The 27,327-nt window shown below is 42.3% G+C and overlaps 1 protein-coding gene across 10 annotated transcripts in view; it reads right to left on the bottom strand.

Moving 5' to 3' along the window:
• Positions 1-27,327, bottom strand: part of ZMYND11 (zinc finger MYND-type containing 11) — a 103,775-nt gene that overhangs the window by 37,701 nt on the left and 38,747 nt on the right. For all 10 annotated transcript variants that reach the window (XM_028751443.2, XM_028751448.2, XM_028751449.2 and 7 more), the window contains 2 exons: positions 13,580-13,714; positions 2,069-2,228 (listed from right to left, as the gene is read on the bottom strand). In XM_028751443.2, the coding sequence (XP_028607276.2) occupies positions 2,069-2,228; positions 13,580-13,695 (276 nt within the window). In that variant the 5' untranslated portion in view covers positions 13,696-13,714. The remainder of the gene's footprint in view (positions 1-2,068; positions 2,229-13,579; positions 13,715-27,327) is intronic.

Raw genomic sequence — 27,327 nt, 5'->3', positions numbered from 1 at the left:
TAAATGCCTTCATTCAGCATTGTAACCTTATTTCTGAGTCCACAATTTGCCTAAAAATTTAGAATTAACTTTTCAACAGCCAATCTTTTCCCAGGGTCCTGGCATACTGACTGATACTGTACAATTAAATGTAAATTAAGTTTTAAATAAGCATATATTTTAGAAAGTTCTGATTGAGTCAGGCTATACTGTTGCATTATTCCAAGTGATTTGTAATAATTTTTCATCTAATTTTTCACTGAATGTAACAACTCATCATAGATAAAAGCACCCAACTTTTATGACCCAAATGCCATAAATCTGATAGGGAAGGGAGCTTGGGGTTGGTCTCTGTGGTGATTCACAAGCCAAACTGGGGGGCCACTCACCCAACCAGAGGTACTGGTCTCTCCTAATGCTCAGGACTTTAAATGACTAAAACTGGCCACCCCATCCTACCCCTACACCCAGTGAGCCTCCTAAACTCTTGCATGGTAGCTCCTCTGACGGCATTCATCCAGGACCCTTCTGCAAAAAGAACATAAGAACAGCCATTCTTGGTCATACCCATGCCAACAGCAACCAGTATCATTAGGTGCTTCAAATATAACCTACCAGAACAGGGCAATTAAAGAGCAAACATCTATCCCTAGACATCCTGGCGAAATTCTCCACCCTCCCCGCTTTTGGGCCATATTTTAAGACTGATACCCTATGGCCTGGATCCGTTGAACCTACACGACAAGTTCCGTGTGCTCTGGGCTTAGGCTTCCTAAAGAGCAGCTCCCCTCCTTTGAAACTGGGGGGAGCGTATTCAAAAGGAGCTTGTGACATGGTATGTTGTTGAGGGGGCGGGAATGAAGGTTAGAATTTTCAGACTGAAGAAGGTGTTTTGATCCTGGCCTACTTCCATTCCTTAAAATTAATCTATGGCTAAAGAATAGTAACATAAGATGAACCTGCTGGATCAGGCCAATGGTTCATGTAGTCTACTATCCTGTTCTCACTGTGGCCAACCAGATGCTATGGGGAGCCCAAAAGCAGAATAGCAATCTCCCCATATGCATATATGTATATACATTATCTATACACACTGGGTCTTATCCAGCGCTAGTCCTACTCAGGGTAGACCCATTGAAGTTAATGGGCATGACTAACTTAGTTACACTTATTTCAATGAGCGTACTCTGAGTAGGACTAGCATTGGCTAAAACCCATTACAGTCGTACCCCGGAAGTCAAACGCCTTGTGACTTGAACGTTTTGGCTCCCGAACGCCGCAAACCCGGAAGTGAGTGTTCCGGTTTGCAAACGTTCTTCAAAACCCAAACGTCCAACATGGCTTCTGATTGTCTGCAGGAGCTTCCTGCAGCCAATCGGAAGCCGTGCCTTGGTTTCCGAACCTTTTGGAAGTTGAACGGACCTCCGGAACGGATTCCGTTCAGCTTCCAAGGTATGACTGTATATTGTTTTTTGTAAAAAATAAAACTTCTTTCATTCACCTATGAGGCTCTCACCTGGGAAATAATTAGTTTGGTCCTAAAACAGTGGTTCCCAAACTTTCCTCCTCATGGTCCACCTGAAAATTGCCAATGATCTGTCTTCCCAGACCACTTAATGATTTTTTTCTGCCTGTTGTAACAATTGTAAGTTTATTTTATCGGATTTTTTTATTGTTTGCTCATTGTATACTTTTGCATTACAATTTGAGCTCCGTGGAATTCAAATTACAATACAACTTAATAAAGCCATAAAAATACAATGAGAAACCAGCAGGAATTTTTAACGTGACGAATGTGCCATCTTCAATCACAAATTCCCACACAGCACTTCGATGAAGCTTGTGGACCACTGGCAGCACACAGGCCACAGTTTGGAAACCCCTGTTCTAAAACATTCTTCGCTGGAAACCAAAACTCTTATAGCTACATGAGACTGCGGAAGGGTAATAACTTTCTATCCAGTAAGTAAAAGAAAGCAAGCTGTCCTGAGGCCCCGTGCACAAGCTGCAAGAACTCACTGCAAATAGCAAGATCGCAAGTCAACGTACCGGGAAATGCAAGGTAAAGCCTTGTGGGAAATATACTCACAATCTCATCTCCAGGCAGCCAGTATCCTTCTTGCTCAATACCAGCTTTAGATCCCTTACATCCCACTGTCAAGGTCTCAACAACTAGGCCGTCCTTCACTGCTAAACTAAGTTGGCGTGTGGTCTCTTTGGGGTGCATACCATGAACCCGAGACATATACCTGCAAAGAGAGCAGAAAACAAGTTCTTACAAAAGCATCTTACTTAATGTTTGCATCTACTTTCCGATACGGAGGTGTACACTCAAACATCCTGAAACACGTCTTAGTTTTTCCCACCCATTATTTCTGCATTTCTTAACACTTTCATACTCTGTGTACGCTGTTATCATACATACCGAGGAAGTCCATAATTTTTAGGACTCCCTTTTTAGAAAACTCTACTACAATTAACTTAAAAACATTTAAGCTTCCATCAGAAGTAACTATCGTTGCTGGAAACAGGCTGCAGCTCCTGGAATGGTAGGATATCTTCCTGCAAGAGAGTTTGGTCTTGCCTTTATGGGGAAGGAAAGAACTGTCACATTGCTGTGGAAAGGGCAAGGGCAGAAGTCTTCCTTTTCAACTGGCCATTACCCACCAGGGCTAAGAGAAGGCAATAATGAGATTACACCTCCTACACCCAGCACTCCATTTGAGACTGAAGATCTACAAACAAAAAAACCTGCCAATGATGTTAATTAGCATAACAACTTTCATTCAAGCCAATGCACAATAGCGCTGACAGAAAGCTGCCTAACCCTTTTAAGGGGCATGACTATTGGGAGAATGCAAAGGAAACCTCCAGCTCATCATGGGCTGGCCAGCAATTTGGGAGCATGAATGGGAAAGCATCAAAGCAGAATCAACGCTTGCCAAATCCCTGGTAACACGTGGTAAATGTATCATGGGAACTGGCAGAAAAGAAAAATATCCGAGTCTAGTATTATTGTCAAGGGAACATATGCATAGTGGCTGTGCAGTTTTAGACAATTGGAGAGCTGCCCCTCTAAAAACAGAGGACTGGGGTGAGGGATCCTGTTGATTACTCTGATTTGCTAATTCCTCATTGCAGCCTCTTCTTACTCTAGTCTTGTATGGGTGCCTGATTAGCGACTTCCAAAGCAACTACTCTATTCCCAATTTAAGAAAGGAAAGTGAAATGTCAGCGGACAACAAAAGAGGTTTAAAGACTCTCTCACGGCAAATCTATTTAAAAAAATGCAGTATAAGCACAGATCATTGGGAAATACTGGCCTGCGAGCACTCCAATTGGGGAATAAAAAGGTAAAGGTAAAGGTACCCCTGCCCGTACGGGCCAGTCTTGACAGACTCTAGGGTTGTGCGCCCATCTCACTCAAGAGGCCGCGGGCCAGCGCTGTCCGGAGACACTTCCGGGTCACGTGGCCAGTGTGACATTGCTGCTCTGGCGAGCCAGAGCCGCACATGGAAACGCCGTTTACCTTCCCGCTAGTAAGCGGTCCCTATTTATCTACTTGCACCCGGGGGTGCTTTCGAACTGCTAGGTTGGCAGGCGCTGGGACTGAACAACGGGAGCGCACCCCGCTGCAGGGATTCGAACCGCCGACCTTTCGATCGGCAAGCCCTAGGCGCTGAGGCTTTTACCCACAGCGCCATCTGCGTCCCTCAATTGGGGAATAGCCTCTACCAAAGGCATCTTGGATTTTGAAGAAGCACAAACTCCAGACAAACGGGAGAAATGAGCTAAGAGGAAAGCACATTTGGCAAAGTCTCACCGTGATCAACTACTGCCCAGAAATCTATGTCCCCACTGTGGAAGGACGTGTGGATCCAGAATTGGCCTCCACAGTCACTAAAGACACATTGTTAAGACCATACTCATGGAAGACAATTTTACTTGGCTATGCATGATCACCAAAGAAGAGTCTTGGACAATTTGATTGCATGTAGAAATTAAATCAATAATATCTTCTTTTAACTGAATGGCAAGGCAATGCAAAATGAGAGAACCTGCTGCTGCATCTTTCTTTTAAAGGGCTATCTCTCTCTTTCCACACAAGTGCACATGTGGATATCCCATGCTTTCACATAGTAAATTACACACAATGCGCAAAACCACACTGGATGTAACAGGTTGTTTTGGTGGTGATGGATACTATATGTAATAGGCTCCTGTGACAGGTACCCTAGAACAGCGTTTCCCAAACTTGGGTCTCCAGCTGTTTTGGGACTATAACTCCCATCACCCCTACTTAGTAGGACCAGTGGTCAGGGATTAGGAGAACTGTCGTCCAAAAACAGCTGGAGACCCAAGTTTGGGAAGCTACTTTCTTTACAAAAGCTTCAAGAGAATTAGGTTGTCCTGCAGTATTAAGAATAAAAGGACTTTTCTGAATGGCTGACAATATAACAAGGGAAGTAACAAACCAAACCAAACCAAACCAGACCAAACCTACTAGGCTTGAGTTTACCAGGGAGGAAGCAATGGAAAGCTGAAATGGAGATGAACTGAATTTGGAAATCCATGATTCCAAGTCTTAGAATTTTAGTGCATGTATTGTCATGAGTATCTATAGCCAACAAAGCAGGTATAAAAGCACTAATTTAATGTAGGTATCAATGCAATTTTTATTTTATTTTATTTTTAAAAAAAACCACCTTACAGATGTTCTATTTCCCGCCAGAGAAACATCAGTGCAGAAGAAGAAATAATAATTCCAGAAGTATACAGACAGAATAAAATAAGATGGCAGGCAAGTGCTACTGAAGAAAACAGAAGAAAAAACACCAGGACGGTATTGTTTTTAGAAAAGGAAAGTAACCTTTCAGGAGGCTCTGAAGTGGTGGTGTATTTTAGCATGAGAAAACGTCCAATTGCTCTCCTGGTACTCAGATGAGAACGAAGTCAAATGGTGCTGGCTCCAACCCCAGGCCTTAAGCAACAGAGACCTGTCAGCCAATGGACTGGAGCCAGAAGGCTGTCTGCTTATGCCGACGTTCTAGAACTTTCTGCAGGTCCGCTATTTTTTAGTCGCCCTCCTCTGCTGCCTCTCTCATTGAGTGATTGCAAAAAGGCCATGGAAGAGGGGGAAGCAGAAATCTTAAAGACGCTAGAGTGACAGTCCTGGATATTATGAAAGTAAAGCAAGGAGAAAACTCCCGCGCATGTTAGTTACTAACACAAGGAGTTGGCTTCTGCTGCTAATGGGGCACAAGGAACCATCTTGCACGGCAGGCAGAGATAAAGCAACCCCTGGTAGCTGTTCTCTTGAAAGATCTGATTATCCTTACCTTGGAGGAAGGGAGCTGAGGCAACTTATTTGCGTTCAGCCTCTGGTCAACAGATTGGGAAGCATTTTACACTCCTTAGGCTGTTTTCCAGTCAGGCGGGAGGAGGAAAGCAAATATGTTTGCAGATGGGTAAGTGCATGGCAGAGAGACAAAGTTAATTCCCCTAAGACACCGAACCAGCCTTTAAGGCTGAAACAACCCGTCTGCACTGCAACTTCTCAGGCAGGGGAAGTTAATGCTAATCTCCACTAGCTAAAATAAAGACCTGTCTGCTGAAATAAAGAGGTTCTTCCTGATAATCTGCTTGTTAGATTCCTAATCTGGCCAGATGAGGCTGTCTGCCCACAGGGCACAGAAGGGAGAGAGAGAGAGAGAGAGAGAGAGAGAGAGAGAGGGGGGGGGGGGAAGAAACTTAGGTCACAGCTCAGTAGACTGGTATTTATAGCTCAGGCTTCTCAGGATTTACTCATCTACAAACAGAGAATACAAAACCCATTTAGATTACTACAAGGTTGCGCAGCAGGAATCCTGCGCAAGAGAACAAGCTCACCCTAAATGCTATGATATAAACAAGCAACTCTACCTATTCCTTTTGGTTTAAATAACGCCTAACGCACTCAGTTTCTTACCAATATGGGGGGGAGGGGACCCCTCAAGTTTAAAAACTCTTAAAAATGCAAACTCATTTGAATTATGAGTAATGCCAGCCTGTCAAGAAGATCAGTATAAATACGAATGCTGATGGTGCCAGCTATTGTTTTTACCATTTAAATTTCATTACGCATATGGCTATATGATTTATTGATTGTATTTTTATACAGCAGAATACAAAAGGAATAAAACAATTGAGATGTGTGTCTCTGACACTCCCCAAAATAGTCTCATCTCACTGAACCTCACCACAGTCCTCTTGTGGTGTCACTTTTATTCCTGTTACACAAAAAGAGGAAGCGAAGCTGAAATCCTTTTGAACATTCAGGGGGCTCTGCACTTTCAGTGAACTCATGCAGGGCAGAAGGTATCCTTGTGGCAGCAAGATCTCACTCTCACTGCCTGAAGTTTAATCGTACACTTGGTGCGTGCAATAGGAACTTTGCAGATATGCAACATACTACACACAGAGTTGAGCTACATTCACTGAATGTACAAGGCCTCCTCACCTCATTAATATCTCTAAGAGGCTTTAGTGACTTGCTACCCAAGGGCATCAATACAGACTCACGATGGGAGCTGACACCTGAATCCACTAGTTTTCAGGTTACAGGAAAAAATGTGGGCCCCCAAAAAAAGTTGTCTTCAAAATAACATCAAAACAAGTCCTTTCAAAATGTACACAACTGCATGAGGGCAAGGTACACACAGAGTGCTGCTCTGGAAATATACCTTTTTGCTACCATTTTGTTTGCATTGGTGGAAATTTTTGTTTATTTACTGCATTTTTTTATACAGCTCACCTTTCAGGATATGAATCCTACCAAGGCGGTTTTTACAAACAATATTCAATTACGTATTTAAAAAACTACAACTACTACAGTGGTACCTTAGGTTACATACGCTTCAGGTTACAGACTCCGCTAACCCAGAAATGGTGCTTCAGGTTAAGAACTTTGCTTCAGGATGAGAACAGAAATGGTGCTCCGGTGGCGCGGCGGCAGCAGGAGGTCCCATTAGCTAATGTGGTGCTTCAGGTTAAGAACAGTTTCAGGTTAAGAACGGACCTCCGGAACGAATTAAGTACTTAACCCGAGGTACCACTGTATATTAAATATAAAAGGCAAGCTTTCAAACTTGTACAAACAAGACTTCTCTAGCCTCGGAAGCTTGAATTCTATTTCAGCCAAAAGAAAAATGTTCTATTGTAATTCATCCGGTTTCCTCTTACACTTAAAAGACTCAAGAGACCATCCCAGTTCAGTCACCATCGTACAGTTAAACAGTTCACATGCCTAAAATAAGCTGGACTACAATCACACTGTTCCCGTGTTCACGTGCCACGTTAAACCACAGTTAACGTTTAATTATGGTTAATGCAAATGAAGAGCTGGTTGGCGGGCCCTAATCAAAAGTCCATGCTTTGCTACTCCTATTGTGTGGTCTGAGCCACGCTTGTGGTTTGCTTGTTTCCTATGAGCAAACCATGAGTGGTAAGCCAACAAACCTTGTCTACCACACAATGTTAAGAGAGAAACATGCCAAGAGCTCTGGTCTGGGCAACACAGCAAGTCTAGGCTCGCGGTTCGCTGCAGGCAAGGGTACTTTTGAAAAGTGTGCCCTAGCGTTCTGTTCATTCAAGTGAAATGATAGTTAAAAATTAACCATGGTTTAACGTGGCATGAGAGCCTACGCCACTGCACGGAATCCTTAAAAATAGATAATTTACTTAAAAATACAAGGCTTCGTGTGCATGGCCTTGGATAGAGAGATGCACAGCAGATGGAATTACACTGAAATCTGCCTGACATTTCCGCAGAAGCTGTTGACAGACCTAAGAGGTGATCCTGTTTGTTCACGCTTTAAATACCTCAGGCAACATGCAACCTCATATAATGCTCATTATCTGGTCAGTTCTGTCAGAAGTAATGATTTTAATGCAGATAAGGCGGGCTTGTTCCAGCAATTAAATTCACTGTACATTCACACTCAAACATGCCATTAACTTACAGCTCAGGTGGTTAGACTGAATATCCCACCTACATAAGCCACGAAAGCAGTTGTGCAGCTGAACTCCCCTTCTGCCCATATTTTCCATAATTCGGAGCAGCTGCTTCTTACAGATCCTTCATTTTTCTTATTTTGCCCCACTACAGAAATGGGGACCAGGCACATGGAACAGTTGTAGCACCTAGAATTTCTGTCATTTACTCAAAATGCTTCTGTTCTTGAAGGCTTTTGGCCTGCTGGATTGAAGGTTTATTGACTGCCTAATTTATTTTAAGTATTTATATTCCACTCCTCATAATATACTGGTGTGTGTGTGTGTGTGTGTGTGTGTGTGTGTAGGTAAAGGTAAAGGTACCCCTGCCCGTACGGGCCAGTCTTGACAGACTCTGGGGTTGTGCGCCCATCTCACTCAAGAGGCCAGGGGCCAGCGCTGTCCGGAGACACTTCCGGGTCACGTGGCCAGCGTGACAAAGCTGCATCTGGCGAGCCAGCGCAGCACACGGAAACGCTGTTTACCTTCCCGCCAGTAAGCGGTCCCTATTTATCTACTTGCACCCGGGGGTGCTTTCGAACTGCTAGGTTGGCAGGCGCTGGGATCGAGCAACGGGAGCGCACCTCACCACGGGGATTCGAACTGCCGACCTTTATATATATATATATATATATATATATATATATATATATATGCTTTCGTAGATTTTCACGGGTACAGGAATGCAGGTTTTGGTGTCCTCGGGTATCTTCCCGTGTAAAAGTTGGGGTGTCTAGGCGACGTTTCGACGAGGTCTCACTCGTCAAGCACCAGCCTGAAGATGACGAGTGAGACCTCGTCGAAACGTCGCCTAGACACCCCAACTTTTACACGGGAAGATACCCGAGGACACCAAAACCTGCATACATATATATATATATATATATATATATATATATATATATCCCAGATAAGTTACAATGTAACTTAAAACAAAATAGCATATAAATAAAATACAAAATAAAAATACAAATACAATAAATGATACGTAAATAAACAACATAACTAGCACAATACTATACTTAAAATGTCAATTAAAACAGCAAAACAAAAACCTCAATTTCAGTATTTTGAAATATAGCATCCTAGCAACACAATTTTATATGGACAGACCAATTTAAATGCACGAAAGAACAAAAAATTATTTACTTATGGTGGAAATGTAACAAAGTGCAAGAATTCTGGTCTACGTTAAAGCAAGTAGCAGGTGGAGTTCTCCAACACCTTTGCACCCCATCCTTTGCTTACTGAATTACGTGAAAGTAAACCCTACAGCAGGAGCAAAGGTGAGACGATCTTTGGGCAAAGTTGCTTGTAAACTGCGCCTATAGACTGTAATTCCCCAAGCAGCTGTTCCATAGAAGCTGGAGAAGCTTTCGTGAAATTACTACAAAATTAAATGTTTGGGGATGATAGTTATGGCAGCTGTGCAAAACGAGAATAAACTATACATGTACAGACAAAATAGGTGCACATTTTAATTTACAATAAAAAAACAGCGTTACAAGAACAGAAAGCCAGTGTTTCTTGTGCCAAAAGCAACAAGCCACAAGAATATCAATTTCATGCAGCTCACCTTAATGGTGAAGGAATGAACAGTATGAATAGGGGTTTGTTTTAAAAAATGCCAGAAGAAAAGACAGCATCTTATTTTTGCCTCTGTAAATGAAAGGGCTTTTGATCGGTTTAAAGCTGATTTCAACAAGGGGCTTCCCTTAACATCGTAACTGCTAATTTATTCCTGCTATCATCCTCAAGGGAAAAAAATGCATTTTTTACTCTGTCAGCTCACCCTCTGGGTTTTGTTTGTCATGGAGTTGAATGGTCAATAGATACGGCATGCAGTCTGCTGCCCATTACTGGGCAACTACTCAGGTCTCTTGGAGTAATAATTTCTCACCAAATCCTTGAGCTGATGGGACACGTTAATTGGATGCGGCCCATTATCCCACCCTCCTTTCCTCTGGTAGCTGGATGAAACGCAACCATCATTTAGAGGACTCTACGTAGACAAAACTATGAAAAGATGCCAGCCAAATGCAATATGAAAAGGGGAAATAGATATTATGAGAAAATCTAGCAAGTTTATGTATTATTTATCAAAATATTTATATACCGCTATGTTATAAAATTGTATCAAAGCAGCAATAAAACATAAAACCAAAAAAAAAGTATCTTAAAAAGTGAAAAGCAGACACCAAATTGTTACATTTCAGCAAAAAAAAGAAAAACATTTTTTTTTAACAATGTAGCTTATCTAAACCTGAATGCAAGGTTAATGATAAATGCAAGTGTAGTCTTTCCTTAATGATGGTAATGGCTTATTATTTTTTGTTTATGTTAGTATTAATCTGTTATGACATGAAGTATGCTAGAGGGATTTGGATTTTCATCAAGGTCAACCACATTAGAAAATGAAAGACAGTAAAAAAAAAAAGGGGGGGGTGTCTGAAGTCGAACAAGACATACCCTGTAAACAAGGCCATTTACACATATCAGCAAATCAGCCCCAAACTGGCTGGCTGTTGCATTTTCTGCGCTTATTATGCAATATGCAAAATTAAAGCACTGGTTAGAAATTCAAAGACTGCAATAGCATTATTCACTAACCAGCTCCCTGCTCCATCCATGTAAAACTTGAGGAAACTTTCAAATGGCCTTTCTTAAATGGTGCTTTCACATTTTGCGCAAATTGCTATTTTGTTCCCATCTCATTACACTGCTTCCCTCGGTCTATCTGTTTGGCCTACTTAATACTCAGACTTGCTGAATCAGCATTCCTACAAAAATGTCCCTCCACAAGTCAGACACTCTCCTCCTCCAAAGGAAAAGCCCAGACAGTAAACAGAAAGAACCAGGTGTATAGTGCAGTCTGTAATCTAGCAGCTGGTAAAATTCATTTTTTTAAATAAAATAAGCTGGGTATTTTTTTTATTAAAAAAATCCCATTCAATCTAGTTTGATGTACCCAGTAGCGATGCTCAGTTTATAACTCTCCAGAAATCCTAACAACTTACCTGGGAGTAAGTCCCAAACTGAATTCGGTGGGACTTACTTCTGGTTACGACTATGCTGTAAACCGAGAAGTCGTCAGGTTTATACACCTTTTCTGCAATTACTGCACTCGGTGGTTTACCGCCCGATATAAATCCATTAAGAATAATATCATCACATCCCTGACATGCCACAACAATCACGTTATTCAGAACGGAACAATTCACTGTTATTAAGAACACAGCCAATTCAAATAACCAACACAGTAATACTCAGTTCCTATACCATCAGTACGCACTGCTCTGTCTTCTGCTGGTCAAATGAGTAGTAGGGTAGATTTTGCTACCCTCGGACAGATTAATACGTTTGCTGTTCTCTGCAGAAACTACCAGCTCCTGCTGCGCAGCAACAAGGTGGGCTCTGTGTTGAAAGTTTGCACGCTTCTCAGATTTGAGGGAGTTTGTAGAGGCTCTTGAGTGATATGGGAGTCATGCTGCAAATAAGGGTATTTGAGGAGGGGGGAGTTGGAACAGCAAGAGGACAAGATGCTCATGGGGAGAAGAAAGAGATACCCTTGAGAGCCAAATCTCTTGTCCCTCGTGCAGCTAAGCAGCCTTCTGAAGCCTGGGACCAACACGACAGCCGCCAATCATTGCATCTGCTTCACTGCCGTACTGCAACCATGCACCAGTAACGTTATTTTTACTAGCCTTTGGGAGTTCCATTTTTAGATATTTTAATTGTTTTATTGCTTGTATGTTTGCTGCCCTGGGCTCCTTAGGGAGGAGGGGAAGGAAATAAGCTGAATTTAAGAAATCAAGTATCAGTGTTGCTAAAATGAGATGGCTGTAGATTATTACGAGTATTATTACTAGTGTAGTTAGCTGCAAGGAAAACACCCTATCTAGGATGTTTAGACTTCTCTTAACCTAAACAGAAAAGCAGGACAAACTATTCAACGTACAAAATCAACAGGTGATGCCCAAAAGGTTGCTGAAAACCCATTTGAAAGTGGAATAAGGTTTTTGCTCACCAGGGAGCCTTCACCTCCCGCATTTGACAACCAGAAGCCAGACGTTTCTTATATAGAGGCCACAACAAAATGACGTAACATCATCACGTTGTAAGACGTTAACAGAGGTGGCATCTAAAAGCAGGAAGCGCTTGTATGTAACTGCTGTCTTTAGTAGCCATTCATGGTGCACGATATGTGGTAACCCCACTGTGCCTGCAAGCAGACATGCAGGTATCAGCAAGACGCACCCACACTGCATGAAACAATTATTCTATTCAAGCATGGTCTGCTGTTGCATATGGTTTACTCCTTAGCCTTGTACGCGTCCTTTTGGCGGCTCCTACAGCCAAGCTGGTGCCAAAAGTATTGCTATTCTTTCCTTTGGACCACATCAGCCTAGCTTCACTCCTGGAGTTTGGCTTCACCCCTGGAGGCACACTCCATTGTCTCTGGAGACAGACAGAGGCCAACTCACTCACTGGTTTGCTGCTGCAAGAAGGAGCAGGCACTAGTGGAGATTGGAAGCTTCCCTTTGTTGTTTTCAGCAAACCAGTTTGCTGTTTCACCTGAACCCAGGAAACCATGGTTTGTACAAGCCAAAGTTTGCCCATAAACCAAGATCTCTAAATTCAATCAAATGATGACTCGTGCATCCAGTTTGCGTAAAAGGACAAAATGTGGGTTGCCACAAAATAGGAACAGGAAGCATAGTGGAGTACAGGCTACATGAACTATGGAACAAATGAAAGTTTCTTTCATCATGTCAAATTATTTTTCCAGCTAGCCCATTATTGTTTACTCTGGCTGCGGCACAGAGGGCATTTCCCTTTTTACTGCTTCCTCATTGTAACTGAACATGTCAAGGATTGAACCTGGACCTGTCGCATGCAAAGAAGTTATTCTACCATTAAGCTATGGTCCTTTCTAGAGATTTGGCATTACTGTATAGTCTGAATGCAGCCAATGACTGTAGTAGGGGGAAGAGTTGGTTGTAGTGAGAGTTCTGTATGGACATAAAAGTTGCAAATAATTTTTTTCCCACAGCTAGTCTTCACATGCAGTTATTAAGCAGGAAGAGTTATTTGGTTTTGTTTTAAAGATTGAAAACCTTTTGCTATATAGGGTTGTAGTCAATTTAGAGTAGACCCACTGAAATTAATGGACCTAGGTTAGTCATGTGCATTAACTTTGGTGGGTCTATTACAAGTATAACTAGGATTGAATACCACCATTAATACACAATCTTTGTAGTAAGGATATTATTTTCCACTTGAGAACAACTTTTTCCATCTTCCTATCATGTGTCAGGTGCTATTAATGGCAGGAGACTGGACAAGACAGACCACAGGTCAATTTCAATTCAACACAACCGTTTCCTTTTTCAAACTCATGGTCCATGACTTGAAATATAGAGTACAAGAGCACACAGATTCATATGAGAGAATAATATATATATTATATGGCAAAAATGTTTCTGTGCTACTCAGTTCTTATTGCTGACACCTTCTCATTGGGTCATACCATTTTTATTTTTATTAGTAGTATTTAAATGACACTTACTTCGTAATACGGTCAATGTTAGCAATTTGCTTCTGGTTTCGGATGATTTCTATAGCCGCCCAAAGATGCTGGATAGCTTTTGTATCTGCCTGACGCCTTTTCGTTAAGCGTGCCATGACCCCTTTACTTGTTCAACTGCAGTAGAAAAATAACAATAATGAATTATAAAATAGATTACATGGTGATTATATTGCACCTGCCACAAATAAGATTATGAGGAAAATTATGTTAAATGCAACAATCTGATTCGGAGGCTATTGTTTTATAAGCTCTATCAATGCAAGCTCTATATGTGTGGTTTCAAACTCTTGGTATACAGATAGAGCCGAGTTCTGTACAGTCAGGGATAACTTTATTCTCCAGAGATAATGCCCAGGATATTTTTTTTTTCCTGCACAAACTAACTCTCCTGTCCTCAGAAATAGTCTGGCTCCATAATAAAGTTTCTGCCATGTAGCAGAGGCCAGGCACTGTATTTACAAAAATACTTGCATGCCACAATTTCATTAAAAGTAACAAATTATATACACTCAAGGCGGGAGGAAACACACACACACAATTTTAAAACAGACCACCAGCTAACTATTACAGCTTTGTTTTTCTTAATTGCCTGCAGAAGTCTGGAGGCAAAGAAAAATTTTCAGCAAACTTTTAAAGCTTAGTATAGGATCTCTGTTGAAAGATTGTTTCAATGACACTAAAGGGCTCAGTTTCGTGTTGTAAAGGCTCCGTTTTGTGTTGATGTCAAATGAGCGTCACAAACTTGGGGGGAAGCTATTACACCAAGTACGAGGAGCCTTTAGATGTTGCTGGACTACAACTCCCATCATCCCACATGCTGACTGGACAGATAGGAGAAGGAGTCCCACAACATCTGTAGGGCCACAGGATTTCTGCACTATATACAAATAATATTTGCATGTTGCAAAATCCAAGAAAGATAACATTAAAGCGGAAGATATCTACATTTCTTACAGCATGAAACATCCTATATCCCTTTAAATGTGTTTGTGGGAGAGGATGGGGGGAGAGGGGCTACCGGTTTGGTTTCTTCTTCTTTTTTAATGTATATTGTGTTCTTATCTTGTATTTTTATGCTGTGAACCTCCCCGAGATCTACAGATGAAGGATGGTATACAAACTTAATAAATATTAATAATAATATTTAAATAATAATAATAATTGAAATGACTTTTCATTTCACTAAAAATGAAACCGTGGGAAAACCCTGTTTAAACTGGTGAGGCGCCAGAAGGTCAGATATAATTGCTTCATGTGCTGGGTTCAGCCTGTGGGCTGTTACATACATGGCCACTCAAATAAATACTCTTTTATTTTGTCTAATCGATCACTTCCCCCCCAATACAAGAATTTCAAGAACGAAGTAATGAAACAAACAAGAAATATTTTTAATTAACCCTTAACATATAGAAAGTTAATAATATCAGAGGTCACAGGCATCAGGATTTCCTAAAGTCCATCACACTTTTCCACCCTAAGAAAATGAAGTTCTACACGTTACCTGTAGCCACAATATGGTCTCTTACTAATTTTAAGGAGAGGATGACGTCCCTAGAGAGGGGAATGCACTGTCAGTAGAATCCAAGGGGACCAATCTGTCTGTGCCTATTTTATAGTAAACCTGCACGATGTTCACCATAACACACAACATCTCGGACTTATCAACATTTCCTAGGCGGAAATCAGACCCCGGACAACAAATGTCTTCAACTCCTCAGGATAATCTGTCCCCTACCCTACAACTCAGTTTGGACATTCTCTCCAATAGGTAAAGGGACCCCTGACCATTAGGTCCAGTCGTGGGGTTACGGCACTCATCTCGCTTTATTGGCCGAGGGAGCCGGCGTACAGCTTCCTGATCATGTGGCCAGCATGACTAAGCTGCTTCTGGTGAACCAGAGCAGCGCACGGAAACACCGTTTGCCTTCCCGCCAGAGCGGTACCTATTTATCTACTTGCACTGTGACATGCTTTCGAACTGCTAGGTTGGCAGGAGCAGGGACCGAGCAACGGGAGCTCACCCCGTCGCAGGGATTCGAACCGCCGACCTTCTGATCAGCAAGTCCTAGACTCTGTGGTTTAATGCACAGCGCCACCCGCGTCCCTTCCAATAGGAGAAGTCTCTCCAATATGAGAGTAGGATTGTCTGTTTGAAATTCTGAGGAGAGACTCCACAAGCAATCTAAGGAGTTGGCAGTGCAGGAGAGACTTTTCCCCCCCAACCCTAATGCAAACTATAAACCTTCTTGGAAGGATTTTACTGTAAAGTCTCTCCTGCCCATTAATATGAGCATATAAATTATTAGGAATAATAAAGTCAGTGGCAATGGAAGTCCTGCTTTAAATGCAGAACTTAGCATTTAAAGCATCATCTTTTTTTTTTTAAGTGTGCAAAATGCTTAGAGCCCAATCGTTTTCAATTAGACTTAAAAAAAATAAATCCCTCTTTATCCACACCCCCCCCCCGGCCCCATGCTGCAATTTGCCCATCCATCTAACTATAAACAAGGACATAACAAGCAGCTGGCATTGTTTACAAAAAATTGCCAGAAGCAGCAGGCAAAAGGTACAGATAAGCCACAAATCGCCCACAGGGTCGTTACAGGCTAGAATCCCCCCTTTTAAAAAGATTAACCCTGCATTTCGATCACTACATAACTTTGTTTAATGGTGCCTCTTTCAGAGTAAGAAACTGTTGATAAATGGCAGGTTATTAACATATATGCAGTTTATTCCAGACACCAATGAGTGCCCTAAAACTGAAGCCCTCTGATGTAATACTAGAATTAGAATGCTTATAGCAAAACAAGAGGTATATTTAGAATAAAGTAAGAATTCTACTCTACAATAGGAGCACTGTTCACAGTCTATATTTATTCCAGTATCTGCATATGGTTTTTGCAGCGCAAAAGATCTGCACTGGCCCAAGCTAGAGAGCACCTCTCATTTCTCGGTGTGTTCTTTGGGGTTATGGGCCCAGGGACTTGGTGGTCACCTTATGACTTAATACTTTAATTTGGAATAATAGTAGTAGTAGTAGTAGTAGTAGTAGTAGTAGTAGTAGTAGTTTATTATTTATACCCCACCCATCTGGCTGGGCTTCCCCAGCCACTCTGGGCGGCTTCCAACAAAATATTAAAATACTATAATACATCAAACATTAAAAGCCTCCCTAAACAGGGCTGCCTTCAGATGTCTTCTAAAAGCCTGGTAGTTGTTGTTCTCTTTGACATCTGGTGGGAGGGCGTTCCTCAGGAGAAGGCCCTCTGCCTGGTTCCCTGTAACTTGGCTTCTCGCAGTGAGCGAACTGCCAGAAGGCCCTCGGCGCTGGACCTCAGTGTCCGGGTAGAACGGTGGGGGTGGACACGCTCCTTCAGATAATATTGCGATATAGCAATATTGCACAGCATCTAGTGTCTTACTGACATGCATATGGTCGCTGTTAGCATAATCACTCTCCTCAGTTGCCCTACCACATTTCCTTGCCATGTGATCCTGAGGTTAGAGTGTTGGACTAGGGCTGAATCGAAGTTCAAATGCACACTCGGCCATCCAACCAGTGGTGATTGGTACCCAGTGGAAATGGCAGAGCAGAAGGCAGGAGGTGGAACCAGTGGCAATGACCGGCCAACTAATTCCAGTTTAATCCCCATTCTCCTTCCTGCTGAGGTCTACCAGGGCAATATTGAGACTATGGAGGAGAAGGAGAATCATAGAATCATAGAATCATAGAATCATAGAGTTGGAAGAGACCACAAGGGCCATCGAGTCCAACCCCCTGCCAAGCAGGAAACACCATCAGAGCACTCCTGACATATGGTTGTCAAGCCTCTGCTTAAAGACCTCCAAAGAAGGAGACTCCACCACACTCCTTGGCAGCAAATTCCACTGTCGAACAGCTCTTACTGTCAGGAAGTTCTTCCTAATGTTTAGGTGGAATCTTCTTTCTTGTAGTTTGGATCCATTGCTCCGTGTCCGCTTCTCTGGAGCAGCAGAAAACAGCCTTTCTCCCTCCTCTATGTGACATCCTTTTATATATTTGAACATGGCTATCATATCACCCCTTAACCTCCTCTTCTCCAGGCTAAACATGCCCAGCTCCCTTAGCCGTTCCTCATAAGGCATCATTTCCAGGCCTTTGACCATTTTGGTTGCCCTCCTCTGGACACGTTCCAGTTTGTCAGTGTCCTTCTTGAACTGTGGTGCCCAGAACTGGACACAGTACTCCAGGTGAGGTCTGACCAGAGCAGAATACTCTATTACTTCCCTTGATCTAGATGCTATACTCCTATTGATGAGGCCCAGAATTGCATTGGCTTTTTTAGCTGCCGCGTCACACTGTTGGCTCATGTCAAGTTTGTGGTCAACCAAGACTCCTAGATCCTTTTCACATGTACTGCTCTCAAGCCAGGTGTCACCCATCTTGTATTTGTGCCTCTCATTTTTTTTGCCCAAGTGCAATACTTTACATTTCTCCCTGTTAAAATTCATCTTGTTTGTTTTGGCCCAGTTCTCTAATCTGTCAAGGTCGTTTTGAAGTGTGATCCTGTCCTCTGGGGTGTTAGCCACCCCTCCCAGTTTGGTGTCATCTGCAAATTTGATCAGGATGCCCTTGAGTCCATCATCCAAGTCGTTGATAAAGATGTTGAATAAGACCGGGCCCAAGACAGAACCCTGTGGCACCCCACTAGTCACTCTTCTCCAGGATGAAGAGGAACCATTGATGAGCACCCTTTGGGTTCGGTCAGTCAGCCAGTTACAAATCCACTGAGTGGTAGCATAGTCAAGACCGCATTTTACCAGCTTCTTTACAAGAATATCATGGGGCACCTTGTCAAATGCCTTGCTGAAATCAAGGTAGACTACATCCACTGCGTTCCCTTCATCTACCAGGCTTGTAATTCTGTCAAAAAACGAGATCAGGTTAGTCTGACATGACTTATTTTTCAGAAATCCATGCTGACTATTGGTGATCACAGCATTCCTTTCTAGGTGCTCACAGACTGTTTGCTTAATGATCTGCTCCAGAATCTTCCCTGGTATTGATGTCAGACTGACTGGGCGGTAATTATTTGGGTCCTCTCTTTTCCCCTTTTTGAAAATAGGGACAACATTTGCCCTCCTCCAGTCTGCCGGGACTTCGCCTGTTCTCCAGGAATTCTCAAAGATGACTGCCAGTGGTTCTGAAATCAGGAGAAAGAGCCTGACAGAGATGTCTGATTGAAGGCAGACAAGAGTTTATATATACCATATTTTTCCGTGTATAACACGACCCCTATTTTTTGGGACTCAAAATAAAGAAATCCCCCAAACGCTTTATCCGTGTATAAGACGACCCCCGATTTTAAACTTGAAAAAATAGGGGGGGGAATATAGTCTTATGCACAGAAAAATACGGTAAGCAGTGATACAGAAGGCCTATCAGTTAAACAACTTCCATACTCTATTTTAAGTCACCCTTTTGTTATAATCTAGCAATACTTAACATATATTTCTTTTAGCAAGCCACTCTGAGCCCCACACGTACATTAAACAGAATAGAAGTATTGCCACCCAACCCCACCCCATTCACCTCTACCCCCATCACCTTTCTCCCTCTTTCCCATTTTTCTTCCTAATGTAACACTAATGTCTCAACAAATGAAACTGAGCTGTAGAAAATGTTAACTTGAAAAAAGAGACATTGCACATACTTTTGTAAACCAAGAAAGCTTTAAGAATAATATATATTTTCTAAAAAAAGTAAGCCACTCTGAGAACTTGGTTATAGGGCAGCATATATTGCCTAATATAAATCACAATTAATTATGGTCGATGGGTACCACATCCAATCATGTCACTTTGAAGATGTGTCTGGGTGGAAAAGTGAGTGGAGGATTTTCCTGAACTGCATCATCATCCCTTGAGTAGATGAATTTGGAAGATAGGCAAATTCTCAACTTAATCTGGAGCAAAAGTGAAACCAACAAGAATAAAGCAACAGGACTCGTCACCTCACTACCATCTTACAAATGCAGCCTAACTGGTTTATGGTTTACGGCATAATTTACACAACTGCTGCACTGTGTCTAAGTTGTGCAAATTATGATCCAGTTTCAAAACGTGCCTGTCATAATATTAGTGACCACAGCAGCTTTAAGGAGCTGTGCAATTAATATTCTTATTTGGGCTGGCTTTCGGTGGCAGGGTTAAGAGACTGAATACTTTTTATTTTACTTTTAGTATTTTACACCACAGCTGTCAAAGACCATGGGAAGGCTCCAAAGCAAAATAAACGGGGGGGGGGGGGGATGTAATAAATGGGGGGGGGGACGTCCCATGCCTCAGCTACTGATAAAGAGTGAGCTGTCTATAATGCTATATGTCAGGAAAGCCAATGTGGTGCTCTAGAGATGTTTTGAACTACAACTCCCATCATTCCTGATCACTGGCTGTGCTGGCTTGTGATGAAGGCAGTTGTATTTCAACAACTACTGGTGGTCATTAGTCTCACAGATGAATCCTTATAGGTGCCATTTTCTCCCCCAACATAGTCTCTCCACAGCCTGATGGGTTGAACTGAGAGCAGAAAACTGAGTTGCGCAGTATTGAGAAAACCAAAACAACTTCTTGTGCAAAAGATTTAACTCCACATTGTAGTATCTTAGCTCTGGTTTCGCTGTTGATTCTAACCGGAACTAGGTCCTGAACAGGCCTGGAATAGGCCTGCCAGTTAAATCTCCTCCCTCCAGCTAATTACTACAGGTTACACAAGCTTAAAAGGTTAGCATTCAGGGAGACGAGCCAGGGAAAAGCCTTGAGTGATGAGAGGCAGGATAAACCCCAAGCGAAATCAAACAAGAACTGGTTTGGCCAGTATAAGAAATCCTTAGGCGGGCAGAATATCAGCTTTTCCAGGAAGAATTTTTCCAGCTCAGCAGCAGACTCCTTCGTATTGATCCACTCGTCGTCAGGTCTTTTAACAGTGTGGTTTAGCAGTTATGGAGTGCAGAGTTAAGGCCTGGGAGACCAGCATTCAAATCTCCACTCAGCCATAAAGTTCACTGGGTGACCTTGGGCCATTCACAGCCTCCTGTGTGCAACCTCCCTCACAGGGTTGCTATGAGGATAAAAATGAGGAGGAGGTAACTATTTAAGCCACCTTGACACACTTGGAGGAAAGGTCGGGTATAAATGCAATAATAAATAAATAAATATTTCTTTGCCCTGACACTTGTGACATTTGATAGATTTATAGTGCTCGAAGGAAATGCTCTGCAAGAAAACCTCTGCGTTTTTGAGGGGGGAGGAGCCCCAACATTTCCCCCCAAAAGTCAAAAATCTGTGAGTGTGCACATGCCCAATCCCTGTGCATACCCATATTTTTATTTTCTCTTCAACTTCTTCTGCAAGACCACCTTTTAAACTCAAGGGAATTTTAAAACTGGTTTGTGGTTTGTTGCTTGTTACTGCAAAAAAAGGAAATAGACAGAAAACCACAGTGGTGTGCACATTATGTTTTAAGGCACGCACTCTTCAACTCACTGGATGAGGACCTTAATATGTGCATAAATATGCAACTAAATTAATCTTAATAATTCAAGATTATGGCCACAGTAAACATGTGGCAGTTAACAAGACATTTTCTTTCTTTAAAAAAAAAAATGTGGCAGCGTCAAAGACAATTCTTTATTGAGTTGTTCGCTAAAGTAGTTTTCTTCAACAAATCTTATTATTTTCTTAATACAGGAAGGTCGAGACAATCCTTTCACTTTCCCAAAACAAAGCACAACTGCCTGAACACGTTCTAATGTTTTGTTTGCACTCCAACAAGAAACACAAAACATGGCACATCCTTTTGATCTTTCTCAATCCCCTCCGTCAAAAAGTCTGTCCTTACGTCTTTCAAAGAGAAGTTGGTTTAAATTCGGGGAGTCAGGTACAGAAATAGCCACGCTTCGCTATCTTTTGGTCTCACAGCCTGTACACATTTGAAGGCCAGAGGAACGGCAGAGAGGGGAGGAAAGGTGACACACATTTTTCTTTGTGTTCTGTACTTTTCCTGACTTGACATGAAATACTGCGTGACTGACAGGTATCCTCATCCCAAAAGACAATTAATTTCTCCCTTGAAGATATCAGTTCATTTTAATACATTAAAAAGAAGAACATTTGTCCACTACCAGCCATTGAGACCGAGGTATATCTGAATCCAAATCCAGAATAGCAGCAGAAAACGCTACCTGGCGTCCATCACATGAGAGAATGAGCAGTAAAATTTCAGTGCAAACTAGAGTGAGGATTGGTGCTGCTTTCAGGAGAAAACACACGTTCTCTGTGTCAGCTGAAGCAGAAGAAGTCTCAGTGACCAAAGGCTATTTACTAGTCCAGTGTTTCCCAACCTTGGGCCTCCAGCTGTTTTTGGACTACAATTCCCATCATCCTTAGCTAGCAAGACCAGTGGTCAGGGATGATGGGAATTGTAGTTCAAAAACAGCTGGAGGCCCAAGGTTGGGAAACACTGTACAGAGCCATGCTTTGAGCATCATCACAGTCCAAAACACTAGTAATTAAAAGGTAGGTATCCTGCTCATGTCCCATGCTGGGGTGACTGGGGTGATTGAGAACAATGGCTGCCCTTTGCATCTCATCATAGTTGTAGCAAGTTTCTGTATGGATAAACATTGTTCTCAATGGCTGCCCTTTGCATTTAACCTTTAACCTATTCAAGAGTATAGTGGTACCTCGGGTTAAGTACTTAATTCGTCCCGGAGGTCCGTTCTTAACCTGAAACTGTTCTTAACCTGAAGCACCACTTTAGCTAATGGGGCCTCCTGCTGCCGTCGCACCACCGGAGCACAATTTCTGTTCTCATCCTGAAGCAAAGTTCTTAACCTGAAGCACTATTTCTGGGTTAGCAGAGTCTGTGACCTGAAGCGTATGTAACCTGAGGTACCACTGTACACCTTTGGATTTTATTGTGGGTCTTCTCTTCACCACAAAAACCTGGTTCTCATACAGAATTCAAAATAAGAGTCCTCGGTCTCATCAAAATTTACGTTGCTAAAGTAATTCTCATAAATGGAGGAAAGCTTCCATGCTGCAAATTCTGACATACTAAAAGGAACCGCTCACGAGCAAAACAAATTGTAGGACACAACTCTTCTTTCAAGCTCCTATGTCTGTAGTACCATGGAATTCAAACAGTTCAATTATTTAGCATTTGCAAACACAAGGTTTCTCCTTGTGAAAAATAACTTTCGCTATGGGTTTATCTCGTGTCTTCAGCCAGCTGAAATCTTTCTTAGGCTACGCACAGTACAAGCCTCTGAATATAACCGTAGCGTTTTGTGTGGGTTTTTTTGTTTGCTCTGCATGCTCATTAGAACAGCAAAACAACCATAGCTGTTAAAGACAAATTCTTTCTTCCAAGGACAAACATTCCACAACTCCTTAAGGGCGACTAAGCCCGGAGCAAGTTTCAAATTTCAATCATTTTCATAAAGTCCACTGGGAATGTTATGGTGCTCACTACACAAAAGAGGTTTTCTCAGGCTTTGTGGGGGGAGAACAAACAAAATGGCTGACTATATGGAGAAATTAAAATGGCTGGATTATTTCACAGATAAAAGGTCAGCTACAAAGGTAAATGGCAGTCCCGTTTATAAGAAACTGCAGCTCTTTCTGCTGGAAGGCCACTAAATGGACACTTTTTTTCAAGAGAAGGAGGCCCAAAATGAAAGAAGCTGAAGCCAAGCTTTCTTCATAGTCCAACTGGAATAGGGAAGAAACTGTTTTGTTGGGCTTGCTGTATGCTGTCCTGGGCTACTCCGAGAGGAAGGGTGAGGTAGAAATTAAATAAATAAATGCAGTGTGTGTCCCAAATTCAATCCTAAGCAATCCCCGATTGAAGGATGTCAAGCAACCCTTCTAGGAAGGAAAGAAGTTAGAATATGAACCCTTGGTGCGCTTCCCAACACTATCAAGTCAGTACAGTGGTACCTCAGGTTACATACGCTTCAGGTTACAGACTCCGCTAACCCAGAAATAGTGCTTCAAGTTAAGAACTTTGCTTCAGGATGAGAACAGAAATCGTGCTCCAGCTGCGCGGCGGCAGCAGGAGGCCCCATTAGCTAAAGTGGTGCTTCAGGTTAAGAACAGTTCCAGGTTAAGAACGGACCTCCGGAACGAATGAAGTACTTAACACGAGGTACCACTGTACCAGGATAAGCAATAGTTAGCAACTACTTTAGTCTGAACCAGTATAACATATGTTCCTTCTACACTCATATTCTTGTCCTATCAGCATAGTTCTCCGTCAGGATGACTCCATGGTAACACTACAGAAAAAATCACACATACACACACACACTTCAGCAGCTCTTATCATACAGTAGTGGTCCAGCCCCCAGACCCCTTGCACAGTGAATTTGAGGAAGCGGCACAGAATGGGTCAAAGCCCAAACCCTGCAAAAAAAGGATTCTCTACTGTGTTTTTGAGTATTTCGAGTTGTTCCTATGGGTACAGCTATTGTGTTTACAGTATCAGTGGTTGCTAGAAGATGGCGTTTATTGCTTGCTTAGGGAAGAACACCAGAAAGATTGTTTTCTGGGGGAGGGGAGGAGTTTTTCCAAAGCCCAAAGGTCCTACCCACCCACCCTTCTCATTATCTGTATGAGATGGCTTGATGCAGGAGGGCATCTTCCCAGTGGAAGTGAGAAGAAAAACAAGTCACTGCTGAACGAATGCAACTCTTCTGCTCCACACTGGGGAAGAGAAAATATAAGTCTGCCATAAACTATGGGAATTAGGGGGCTCAGGTGTTCGTGGATTATTTCTCCCTTCTCACATTAGTGTAATTTCTTTCTTTTTCTCATGCAGCTGACATAAACACAGATGAAAAAGATCATGGACTGAGGGCTCCCACACCATCCTTTTCATAGCTGCTTTTTCACTTGCATCATAGATATGCTTGTTCTGTGATATATATGTGTGTGTGTGTGTGTGTGTGTGTGTGTGTGTGTGTGTGTAGATATATATAAAGGTAAAGGACCGCTGACCATTAGGTCCAGTCGTGACCGACGCTAGGGTTATGGCGCTCATCTCGCTTTATTGGCCGAGGGAGCTGGTGTACAGCTTCCGGGTCATGCGGCCAGCATGACTAAGCCGCTTCTGGCGAACCAGAGCAGCGCACGGAAACACCGTTTACCTTCCCACCGGAGTGGTACCTATTTATCTACTTGCACTCTGACGTGCTTTCGAACTGCTAGGTTGGCAGGAGCAGGGACTGAGCAACAGGATTTGAACCACCAACCTTCTGATCGGCAAGTCCTAGGCTCTGTGGTTTAACCCACAGCGCCACCCGCATGTGTGTGTGTGTATGTGTGTGTGTGTGTGTGTGTGTGTGTGTATATATATATATATATATTTGCTTTCGTAGATTTTCACGGGTACAGGAATGCAGGTTTTGGTGTCCTCGGGTATCTTCCCGTGTAAAAGTTGGGGTGTCTAGGCGACGTTTCGACGAGGTCTCACTCATCATCTTCATATAGATATATATAAAGGTAAAGGACCGCTGACCATTAGGTCCAGTCGTGACCGACGCTAGGGTTATGGCGCTCATCTCGCTTTATTGGCCGAGGGAGCTGGTGTACAGCTTCCGGGTCATGCGGCCAGCATGACTAAGCCGCTTAGTGAGTGAGTGAGACCTCGTCGAAACGTCGCCTAGACACCCCAACTTTTACACGGGAAGATACCCGAGGACACCAAAACCTGCATTCCTGTACCCGTGAAAATCTACGAAAGCAAATTGAAGATGATGAGTGAGACCTCGTCGAAACGTCGCCTAGACACCCCAACTTTTACACGGGAAGATACCCGAGGACACCAAAACCTGCATATATATATATATATATATATATATATATATATATATATATATAAACAAGGCTGTAAACCAATTAAAGAATTTTAATTGATCACATTCTCTAGAGAATTTCCCTCCCCCCTTTTAGTTCAGAACTCTTATTTCTTTAAATCAGACCTATGTTTGTGTTAGAATATTGCTTTATGTGTGACCAGAACTGCAAGTGTAAAGTGCTGCGGTTTATTGCTAAAATTACATTTATTTTCAAAAACAAAATCCTTCTTTTTCTATAGTCTCCATGTGGGCATACCTTTATAGTTTGGGGAGGGTTCAGATACACACATGCTGGGCAGTGCTCTGTTTGGCTCCAGCTAAATATCCTTCTTGGGGGAACATGTTTTTGGGATCATATGAGTAGCAGTTTTGAAAAGGGTCCCCAGTTAGATATGTCTTATCAGCCCCCCGTGTTAACAATACTTATCTTTAAATTTCCCTGTTACTGTGAACGCTAGAATCAAAACACCATCAAAAAATAAAACTCTTGTACCCTTAGCTTTCAACCCCACCAATTAAGTTTGCTATCGGTAATGAAAATTAATTGCCTCAATTAATCAGCTGAAGTTTGAATTAATTAACAGTGCAATCTTCTGCCTTCCTACTCAGAAGTAAGCCCCAGTGAGTTTAAAGGGCCTTACCCCCAGGTAAGCACACACGGCACAATCTGATTAAACTGATCAAAGTTTTCAGGTTTAAATAAAAGATCAGTAATTACATCAGCAGTCACTGCCTCCTCTGGCAATTATCTCAAGAGTTTTCCTCTGCTGTTTTTGTTGTGGTCTCTCAGACCACTTGTGGCCTATATAGATCAGAGTTTCTAAATCACTGGGTTAAACAATTTGAGCAATTCATAAAAGTTAAGAGGAAGTTGGCATGGTAAGCATCACAGCAATATCTTTCTTGAGGGGAAACAGATGGAGTATTCCAATACTCTGAGCATTTCTGAGGCCGTGCAATGTGTTGTGGTTGCGGTAGGTGTAAGCCTACAGTAGGCTGAAATACCTGATAACCTTTTAACTCTAACTTACTCAATATAATCCATGGAATGCTAACCAGCATACCCTGATTTTGTAACCACAATCTTCACGATTAAGCATCCAATGGGCTCACCCTTTGGCCATTCTTCAAAGACCTTGGCGGCAAGTATATAGGGCAATGAAGGCCTCGCTCCATTGTCAATAGTTCCCTGACTGTGTTTATTTTCTTAATCTGTGTAGAGAAGACTATAGCCACAAGTCTCGATACATACCAGTGTCGGACCATAAATGTCTTATGTCAACAAAATACCGTATTTTTCCGTCTATAAGACGCTCCCCATTTGGGGGGGGGGGGCCTCCAGTTTAAGAAAATGGGGGGAGATGTATCCGTGTATAAGACACCCCCAAATTTTGACATTATTTTCTGGGGGAGAAACCTAGTCTTATACACAGAAAAATACGGTATTCTAGAAGGTGTACCAACCACTGAGAGAGAGCTCACTCAGGAAGTGATGAGTGGAAGAAAAAAGGAACAGGGTGTTAGCAGCTACGCAAGACAAATGATTGTGCAGTTTCTTTAAGGCCGTGTTAGTGCTTAAAGAAACTAAAGGAATGCAAGTAGTTATGCACGAGCAACAATATAAACTCCTGCAAAGTCCCCCGAGCGTTGCAAGATACAGCTCTCATACTCCTACCTGACCTTTCGAACATTATGAAGATGTGTATGCAGTATTCAGCCATAATCTGGCTGCTTCGGTTTATTTACTTTTTAAAAAGGAAAGCAAATAAATGTAGCGCTGGAAGTGATCCGAACCCAAACCCTTTTAACTTTCTGAAATCTCAGTCT

The sequence above is a fragment of the Podarcis muralis genome, chromosome 12, assembly GCF_964188315.1.
Source record: "Podarcis muralis chromosome 12, rPodMur119.hap1.1, whole genome shotgun sequence".
NCBI lineage: Eukaryota > Metazoa > Chordata > Lepidosauria > Squamata > Lacertidae > Podarcis > Podarcis muralis.
Note: the sequence above shows the minus strand (reverse complement) of the source record. Positions and strands in the feature narration are given on the sequence as shown.